Source organism: Podarcis muralis, chromosome 13, assembly GCF_964188315.1.
Source record: "Podarcis muralis chromosome 13, rPodMur119.hap1.1, whole genome shotgun sequence".
In the NCBI taxonomy this organism is placed as follows: domain Eukaryota; kingdom Metazoa; phylum Chordata; class Lepidosauria; order Squamata; family Lacertidae; genus Podarcis; species Podarcis muralis.
Genome location: NC_135667.1, coordinates 38,822,772 through 38,833,207, shown reverse-complemented (window position 1 = coordinate 38,833,207; position 10,436 = coordinate 38,822,772). Strand labels below are relative to the sequence as shown.

At 44.5% G+C, this 10,436-nt stretch overlaps 1 protein-coding gene across 1 annotated transcript; it reads left to right on the top strand.

Annotated features, from left to right (window-relative positions):
- The first annotated feature begins 2,842 nt into the window (after nt 1-2,842).
- Nucleotides 2,843-10,180, top strand: LOC144325373 (vomeronasal type-2 receptor 26-like). The gene is made up of 6 exons (XM_077918305.1): nt 2,843-2,967; nt 3,443-3,725; nt 4,451-5,305; nt 5,709-5,936; nt 8,412-8,538; nt 9,181-10,180. Exons 1-6 carry the CDS (start codon nt 2,843-2,845, stop codon nt 10,080-10,082), a joined length of 2,520 nt encoding a protein of 839 aa, XP_077774431.1. The 3' UTR covers nt 10,083-10,180.
- Nucleotides 10,181-10,436: the final 256 nt, after the last annotated feature.

Genomic DNA, 10,436 nt, shown 5'->3' with positions numbered 1-10,436 from the left:
TCCACCTACTGGTGAATAAACCCCCTTGTTTTAGACATCCAATGCCTAAGCCAATACCTTTTCACTGCTGTAATCAATAAAGTTGTGGCCTTTTCTTGCCCATTAACCTTACATCACGTGTCCTTGTGTATTCATTTCACATGGTGGGAGTCGGGTCCTCGAACCACAAAGTTGTATTAATACAAAACAGGTATTAGGCTACAGAGTAAGCTGCTGTGCCAGACTTAGCTCACCTTGAGCTACAGGGGTGGGGGGCAGTTTGCCCCGGGTTCCATGTCTGCGGGGGTGACAAGAAGTCATCCCACGGGGGCTCACAGTGGCGCGAGCAGCCATTGCGCTGCCACAGCTGCATGTGGAGAATCACCGTTTGCGGCTGCAGCGGCAAGCAGAGGATCTTGGCGCCGGCAGCAAACTGCGAAGTACAGCGCATGTGCTGCGTCTAACACATGCGCTGTACGTAGTGACGCCGCACATGTGCTGCATAGCAGTTTGCCAACACTGCTCCAGCGCCATACAGATGGTGTCTGGATTCCTCAGTCACCTCTATAGCTGCAAGCAGAGGATCCCTGCCACTGTCTGTATGGCGCTGGAGCAGCGTCGGCGGCAAACCGATATACAGCGCATGTGTTGTATGTAGCGAAGCTGGACATGCTTGAGAGTCAATTGGTAATCAGATCTATTGCTCTCCTTCACTCTACCTGAGAAGCACAACGTTTTAGATGAACTGGTTTCCTCATACTCAGACCGCATGGTTCTAACAGGCCTTCACTGCATTCCTATACCAATAATCTGGAACTTTCAGCATTGAAAATAACTTTTGCTGCCTGTGTTTTCTGACTGATATGTGGGAAAGCACACGACCCTGACCTTTGGAGAGTTTGTAAATATACCAGATCTTAACTTACCAAATGTTTAGTCTTATGCTATGCTAAGGGAAGAGGGAGGTCATATTTTAAAGGTCTAGCAACCTATATTCCCACACTTTATTTCACTGCATATTTTGTGATTTAAAATCTCAGCTGGGAATCTCTCTCAAAAAAAGAGTTTGTGCCCCAAACCTGGATCTTGGCATCCAGAGCATTCTCCTTTGTTGATACACATTTTTCCTTGCTACCATTGCAAGCCACCTATGTAACTCAGTCCTTTTCACCATTCTTGGGCCCTGGTATAATGGTCAGAAATCTAATGAACTGGTGTTCAGGTGGGATTTTTAGGTCAGATTAATCATTTCCATGCCAACAAAGGTCTGTATAGTTAAAGCCACGGTTTTCCCAGTAGTGATGTATGAAAGTGGGAGCTGGACCATAAAGAAGGCTGATCGCCGAAGAATTGATGCTTTTGAATTACGGTGCTGGAGGAGACTCTTGAGAGTCCCATGGACTGCAAAAAGATCAAATGTATCCATTCTTAAGGAAATCAGCCCTGAGTGCTCACTGGAAGGACAGATCCTGAAGCTGAGGCTCCAATACTTTGGCCACCTCATGAGAAGAGAAGACGCCCTGGAAAAGACCCTGATGTTGGGAAAGATTGAGGACACAAGGAGAAGGGGACGACAGAGGATGAGATGGTTGGACAGTGTTCTTGAAGCTACAAACATGAGTCTGACCAAACTGTGGGAGGCAGTGGAAGACAGGAGTGCCTGGCGTGCTCTGGTCCATGGGGTCACAAAGAGTCGGACACGACTAAATGACTAAACAACAACAAATCATTTCCACTGGTTAGCATTGATAAGAGACTGGCCAACTGTTCTTCTTTTCCTTGTTGCTGTTAATTCTGCATGCCCTTTTGTTGTCCCATAAACAGTCAGAAACCACTTTGGATGAAACATCAGAAGCAGGGCTTTTCTTTTTTCTTTTGGTCATTTTCTGATGTTCCTGATATAAAGAGAGCTTGTTATTACCTCACCTATAATTATCACTCTCATCATGACTAAGTCTCCCTTGAATAATGTCTCTGAAGATTTCCAGAGAATACTAACCAATGTCAAAACATGGGTATGAAAACCTCTTCCTGTCATTCTAAGCAAGGGAGAGGACAGAGGAAGAGGAAGGATTTTCACATTTCTTTTAATCAATGTATAAAATAGGATTTTAATCTGTGAATTGTTAGAGAAGTGCCGTTTGTGACAAGGCAGAATATTGTACTGAGGGTGGTTGTGAAGCAAGGTTCATGTGCTGGATGTAAATAAGACTGTTTGATGAGAAAGAATATTTGCTTCAGTATGCTGCTCTTTATTGTGTCCCTTCTCTTTCATCTGCCACATCTGGTGTGCAAACATACGATGAGTTGCACCATCCATGATCTGTCCAGAATTCCACATGAATACTACCAACCTGGTCACCTTATTGTTGGCGGACTTGCTTCTCACCTCTTTACTGCTTTTGACAAAGAAGACTTCACAGAAAGGCTAACTACCTATCAACTTCTTAATACCTTGTAAAGAATTCAAATGTCTAATAATCAGATTATACTGAAATATCCCAAAGCTCTAACCAGGCCTACTCAGAAGCTAGTTCCACTGATTTCACTGGGATTTACATCCAGGCAAATAATGGGGGGCATTTACAAAGCTGAAAAGCTGGATTGGAAGAAGGGAGATGAAGATCTGAATGTGTCAGTGAGATGAGAGAGTCTGGTCTTGTTGCTGTCTTCTCTTCTCCCCACATCCCACCAAATCTCTCCCTAGGAGAATTTAACCAGAGGACTCTCAGATTAAACCTCCCTATTTTAAAATGGAAAGCACTTTTCTGGTCTTAATCTTCACCTCAGAAACTCTCGTGTGAGGGGTATTAAAGGCTCACATCTCCTCTGAGGTGGTGCTCGAAGATCCAAGTCAGGCTAGATGATTGTGTTTAATATTAATAGACAGGGCCTTGAGCAGATACATTCAGAGTGTATTCAGCTGAAGGTTGTGAACAGTGAAGAAATGTCAGTTAACTGTCAGTTGGGAGAAATTATGAGGGAAGTGTGAGTTCCCATTGAGAGGTAAAGATCAGGTTTTCCCGGTAGAAAATGGCAGGGCATGGGGAAGTCTGAATGAGCCCTACATTAAGTTAAAATCCTGCTCAGTTTTTACCAGTAGAACATTATAAAAAGCAGATTCCTTAAAGGAGTTCAGCTGTCCAAACAGGCAGGAATATAATTTGAGGAGTTTGCCAGTCAGAGGCACATTCTACCTAGCTGGTAAACCAATTTCTGAGTAGTTCTCCAGCCAAGCAATATAAACAAAAATGACTATATGAAGGTAAAGTGTCTATAGAAATGCATATACTAGTGCAAGAGGAATAGAAGTGGAATACAATGCATTCATTCGGGGGAAATTCTTTTGCATATATGTGTATATTAGGGTACAAATTGCACTAAAATACTGAATAAATAAGCCTATTAAAAAAATAATACAGAGGATATCTCTCAATGATACTGCATAAAATTCTTGTTGCAGTATTGTGCCAAAGAACTACCAGCATATTCTGGCCTTGGTATTTGCTGTCAAAGAGATCAATGAGAACCCCAAGATCTTACTTAATATCACCTTGGGATTCCACATCTATGACAGTTACTTTGATGAAAGGATGACCTACCGGGCTGCTCTGAACCTTCCCTCCACACTTATACCCAACTACAAGTGCAACATCCAAAAACACCTGATGGCAGTTATTGGGGGACTGTACTTTGATACCTCCATCTACCTAGCAAACATCTTGGGCATCTACAAGATTCCACAGGTAAGATACTGCCTTGGGGATTTCACACATTCACCATAATGTCTTTTATCCATAAAGGATTTGTATTATATAGAAATAGTTGTGAGAGACAAAGGAGAGTGATCCTGCCCTTCACAAGGTAATGTGATAGTGGAAGAGTGCTCATCTCACCCCACTTCCTTATGCACACACACCTAGAAACATGTATCCAAATTCCATTCTGCCGACCGACATCCTCTCACCTTTGCTACATGGCCTACTGGTTGGAGACTGAAGATGCTCACTTGCAAAGCTGGAAGCCTGCAGATCAGGAGTCAGCTGCCCACACATTGTGGCACTTGATGGGGGTTCTGGGTGTTAGTGGTTTGAGAGAGGAAGGGGAGGGAAGGGAAGGGAAGGGAAGGGAAGGGAAGGGAAGGGAAGAAACCATGAAATCAGGAGCTGAAATGTTGTGGTGAAGCAACATGAAAGAAACGGGAGAGAAAAGCAGCAGCGCCTAAAAACCTAGACACCAAAGTGGAGAAAGAAAAGGAGTGGGAAGCAGGAAAACAGGAAACTGAGCATGCAGGGGTGGCAGAGAAGGAGCTGGAAGCTGAGAAACACAGGGTGCAATCTGCACCCACTCCCAGCTTTCTGGAACCTGCCTTATGGCAACTGGCTCATTCTGGCTCCTTGGTGGGTATGCCTTCAATGCACATACCCAGTTCTTCTTCAATTATGGATGATGCTCCTTTATTTCCCTTTAGCTCACTTATGGGTCCTTTGCTCCAGAGGATCCTGCTCAAGGCCAATCCATTTCCTTCTACAGGATGGTGCCCAGTGAAGCCCATCAGCGCACTGGGATTGTTGAGTTACTTCTGCACTTTGGTTGGACGTGGGTTGTGTTGCTTGCTGGAGATAATGACAGTGGAGAGAGATTTGTTGAGAACCTGAAACTTCTGCTCTCCCAGAAAGGCATTTGCGTAGCCTTCTCAGAGACAAACCTGAAAACGACGTACTTGGCTGATTATTATGATGTGTTTCCCCATTGGATCCAAATTTATCAAGCTATTATGGAAAGTAAAGCCAAGGTGGTGGTTGTCTATGGAGCAACAAAGTCCATGCTTGGCTTGAGAGAAATAGTAGCTCTTGGTGAATTGGAAAATGTGACCATGACACCTGAGGGCAAGGTGTGGATTCTGACAGCACAGGTGGATTTCACAGCATTGACCTATCAAATGAGCCGGGATATGCAAGTCTTCCATGGTTCCCTCTCCTTTGCAGTTCATTCAAATGTGGTACAAGGATTCAAAGCCTTTCTTGAGGCACAAAATCCCTTTGAGGAAAATGGAAATGGCTTTGTCAAGCAGTTCTGGGCACAAGTCTTTCTCTGTTTATTTCCAAGCTCCAATACAGAGGAGCAGGCCAGTGGAACCTGCACTGGAGATGAGAAGCTGGAAAATCTAATTTCGTCTGCTTTTGAGATGACCATGTCTGGCCACAGCTACAGTCTCTATAATGCTATCCATACCATAGCACATGCTTTACATGCCATGTTCCTGCCTGGAACCAAATATAGGGTAGTGGAGGAAGGAGAGGTGCAAGAGCTTCGGCCTTGGCAGGTAATGCCTATCTGCTGTTAAGCGGGAGGATTCAATCCTGCACTGTCCTGCTTTTTTGTGAGCAACTTCCTTTATGTGCAGAGGAGCTGTTAGTGAAGGCGGATCTAATCTAATCTTCTCCGCACACAAGTTACAGAGAGGATATCCAAGCAGTGGGAACTGAAAGGCGTGGATTTTTTCTCATTTCTTCTTGGTCAGGAATGCATTGGGATTCTCCCAATAGGAAAGAATAGAAGTTGTCGGCTCAGTAGGCAAAGGCTCTCCTTACTAATGATTTCCCAAGAACAGATTAGGTTTTATAGCAATTCCTGCATGTACAGACACTGGAGGCATTGTGAGTGCCAAAAAGGAGAGACATATGCATTACTTTATAATTACTATGTTTATTTTTCTTCCAATGCAGCTCCATCCCCTCCTTAGGACTGTCTCCTTCAACAACTCTGCTGGAGAAACTGTATCTTTTGGTGGGAACAGGGAAGTAGTAGCTGGCTTTGATATTACCAACCTGGTCACTTTTCCAAATAACTCCTTTGTGAGGGTCAAGGTTGGAAGGGTGGATGTGGAAGCCATCCCAGGCCAGCAAATTTCCATTGATGACAACAGAATAGTGTGGCACAGAAGCTTTCACCAGGTGGGGCATACTTCCTACATCCATGAGATATAGGAAAACAATGGTATTGCACTTTTAGATTTTCCTCTGCACTACATAAGAACATAAGAAAAGCTTGTTGGATCAGGCCAATGGCCCAGCTTGTCCAGGATAACACCAATGGCCAGTCTGCATCTGTCTGCATCTGGATATGGCATGCATGTGACTGTTAGCTTGTGTCTCTCTCTCTATCCCAGGGTATTTCACAAGTCTCTTGTCAAGAATAAGGTGTTTGTTGCTCTGATGGGAAGGAAGCAGGTTCTTTCTCACCAAGAGGGAAATGGGGAAATGGACTTCTTAGACTGTTGTTGTTGTTGTTTGGTCGTTTAGTCGTGTCCGACTCTTCGTGACCCCATGGACCAGAGCACGCCAAGCACTCCTGTCTTCCCCTGTCTCCTGCAGTTTGGTCAAACTCATGCTGGTAGCTTCGAGAACACTGTCCAACCATCTCATCCTCTGTCATCCCCTTCTCCTTGTGCCCTCCATCTTTCCCAACATCAGTGTCTTTTCCAGGGAGTCTTCTCTTCTCATGAGGTGGCCAAAGTATTGGAGCCTCAGCTTCTTAGACTGATGAAGACTCAAACCTACATATCTTTAGGTGCCAGGTGAAAACATTCCTCTTCTCCTAGTTGACCATCAGATTAGAGTATCATTCACCTTTTGATCTGGGAATGATATTGTTTTGGTTGTTGCATGTCTTGACCCCACAACCACCCCCTCGTTGAAGAATAAAAACACACCAGGACACAAATATTAGGTTAATGTAATTGGGCAAATTTTGGCCACAACTTTATTGATTACAGAATGTGAGTGGTATTGGCTTAGGCATTGAATAGACCCGACTATATCCGACTCCTGCCCATAGCGCAGGGAGTCAGGTAAGGGTAAACCACCAGAAGGGGGAGCCCCGTTGGTGCAGACCAACTTGACCTCCCCCAGGTGTTCCTGACGGGGTCGTGTCATGGCCCTAGCCCTGCACTGGGCTTGAGACAAGATCCACACCCCCGGATTCCTTTAACAGAATACCCTTAAGCTTGGAGGGGCAGGTGATGGCCACACCTCCCCTCCCCCATCATAAGGTCAAACAATGCCTAACCACAAAACCTTGCAAAGTTGTGACGATTACTATGAGGTAGGCGAAAACCAAATGGCCCCATGCCAATTTTGCCAAGTGGAAAAATTCCTACCAGGCCCCTCAATGGCAACCAACCAATGTCAATAATAATAATAATAATAATAATAATAATAATAATAATAATAATATATTTATACCCCGCCCTCCCCAGCTCAGGGTAGCTAACACCAATAAAATCACAGTAAAAACATAACAGGGGAAAAAAAATTAAAATACAGGTTAAAATGCAATTTAAAATGCAGCCTCATTTTAAAAGTAGCCGATAAATCAAGACCATAAGGGGAGGGAAACATGAGGGTCAGACTGAGTCCAAACCAAAGGCCAGGCGGAACAGCTCTGTCTTGCAAGGCCAATAAAGAGAAACCTGTAAAATAGGGAGGGGGGGCGGGAGATTGGAGAAGTGTGCCAAGAGGAAGCCCTCCGGCTCGTGCCTCAGCTTAAATGGTCCGGGCCATGACCCCACCAGCTAGCAGATTGGCCGGCTGGTCACTGACGCGGTGAGATCCCCAGGCAACGCGAGATTTCGTCCCCCGCCCCCGGAGGAGAGTGGGTGGCCACGCGGTCCACCACAACTCCTCCCCACAGTGAAGTGGAGCGGACTTACTGTATAAGGTAGATATTTGTGTTTTTATACAGAAAATGCCCCTGGTTGTCAGAGTAGGCAACCAGATACCTGTGGGAAACCTACAAGCAGTGGCGTAGCGTGGGGGGTGCAGGGGGGGCCGGCCGCACCGGGCGCAACATCTGGGGTTAGGGCAAATCCACAGGTTAGGGGGCGCAAATCCACGGGTTAGGGGGCGCAAATTACTTGCCTTGCCCCGGGTGCTGACAACCCACGCTACGCCACTGCCTACAAGTTGGACCTGAGCATAAGATCACTCTCCACACAGTCTCCAGATTTGTAGCTCATTCTTGGGATGACGCTTCTGTCCTCTCCAAGAAGCAGGATTGTTTTACACATGCTATGATTGGAAAACTGGGGGTGCAACAGGTATTACATTTTATATGGGGACAATAGGCACAGTGCTGGTGAAGGTGAATCCCCAATCCTCTTCCCCTTTGCATCCTCATGCATTCTTCCTGAATGCCTGAAAGGGGCTCCAACATGGTAAGTTTCAGCATTATTATTATTATTATTATTATTATTATTATTATTATTATTATTATTAAAAAACCCAAAGAAAAAGAAAGTGAGTAGCTTGGCACTGAGTTTGGAATAAGTACTTTAGTGTCTTCCTACTGCTGGCTGGAAGAAAAAGGACACAAAAAGTGCTAATGATTTCTGTGTGCTAAAATGTTTAAGTGTTTCTTTAAATGGGCAGGTTCCACCCCTTTCTGTGTGCAACCCAAGTTGTCCCCCTGGTTCCAGGAAGGAAAAGAAGGAGGGGGAGCCATTCTGCTGCTATGATTGTGCTCCATGTTCTCAAGGAAAGATTTCATCCGAGAATGGTAAGAAACACAGGATATGTACTTTTCAAACATAAGTCATGTTAGAAATTATGGAAAAGTTGTGGAAATATGCATTTTTCTACATTTTGATGATTGAGGAACTGCACCATTTTGGAGGGAAACTCTATTTTGCTTTGTGTTGGTTCATGAAGTGCAATTTAAATAACTTTCCCATCCAAATGTCAACAAAATCAAATTTCTCATATATCCCTATTGGCACACAGCCCCCATAAAGGAATATGGACGTTGTCCCTGCCCCCCACCCAAAAAAAGGATTTGTCACCCATGATGTATGTTAAAATACAGCAGGGAATGCTGAGCTGAATGGACCAGTGATCTGAGTTGGTATGACACATTCCTGTGTTCCTGTTCTGAACAATTATAATGCAAGGCTGATTTGTATTTGTACTTACCACTTTGTCCATCTAAACTGCACAACATGGTTTATGGGGAGTTAGTAAGCCATCACAGGACACCCCTCATGACACAGTGCTGAGGTGGGGTTCTCAAGCAGCACTCTCAATCTGCTTACTCTGGAAATATCTGTGATATATCTAATTTAAGCTTATGAGTTCCATACTAACACCATTAGTAGTTGTCCTCCAACACATCTGAAATCTGAAAGTATTATTTTCTCTCCAGATATGGATGACTGTGTTGCGTGCCCTGAAGATCATTATCCCAACACGGAACAATCACAATGCATTCCAAAGACCATCAGCTTCCTGTCCTTTAAAGAGCCTCTGGGGACGAGCTTAGCATTGTTTGCTCTTTCTCTCTCTCTCCTCACAGTGGTGGTCCTAGTCATCTTCATTAAACATCAGGACACACCCATTGTCAGAGCAAACAATCGGGACCTCACCTACGCTCTCCTCACTTTCCTCCTGCTCTGCTTCCTCTGCCCATTGATCTTCCTCAGCCCTCCAGAAAGAGTGAGCTGCCTGCTCCGACAAATGGCTTTTGGCCTTGTTTTCACAGTGACCGTTTCTTGTGTTCTGGCCAAAACGATCACAGTGGTTCTGGCCTTTGTGGCCACCAAACCAGGATCCAGAATGAGGAAGTGGGTGGGGAAAAGACTGGCAAGCTCCATTGTGTTTTCTTGTTCTCTTTTCCAAGCAGGCATTTGCACTGTGTGGTTAGGAACCTCTCCCCCATTCCCTGATTCTGACATGCACTCTGTGGTGAGGGAAATCATTCTTGGCTGCAATGAAGGGTCAGTTGCCCTGTTTTACTGTGTCCTGGGCTACATGGGCTTTTTGGCCATTATCAGCTTTGTTGTGGCCTTTTTAGCCCGGAAACTGCCTGACAGCTTTAATGAGGCCAAATTTATCACCTTTAGCATGTTGTTGTTTTGTAGTGCTTGGATCTCCTTTGTTCCAGTGTACCTGAGCACCAAGGGGAAATACATGGTGGCTGTGGAGATCTTCTCCATCTTGGCCTCCAGTGCTGGCTTACTGGGCTCCATCTTTGCTCCCAAATGCTACATCATTGTGTTGAGGCCGGATCTGAACAGCAAGGAGCAGTTAATAAAGAGGAAGATGTAAATTATATCATATCATCATCTTTGTTTTGTTTTTTGTACCATTATATAAATCAAAATAATCTCTCTTCATTCTTATCATATAATTATGATGCATTTCATCTGCTACAATTCCTACCTGCAGGTCCTTTAAAAATCCTTTGGAGTCTCTGAGACAGGGGTCCCCAACCCTGTCATTGATACCACAAAATATTGAGGCCTAACTAGATCACCAAAGTGTAATTAATTAGAAATTAAATGTAAGAAAACTGTTTATTGGGAGTCTTGTATATTTATTTAGTTATAGCTAGCTTCTCATTCCTTTCTAGGTGATTCTCTAGTAAGTAAAGTTTCAGTTGAGCTGCTATATATTTTCAGC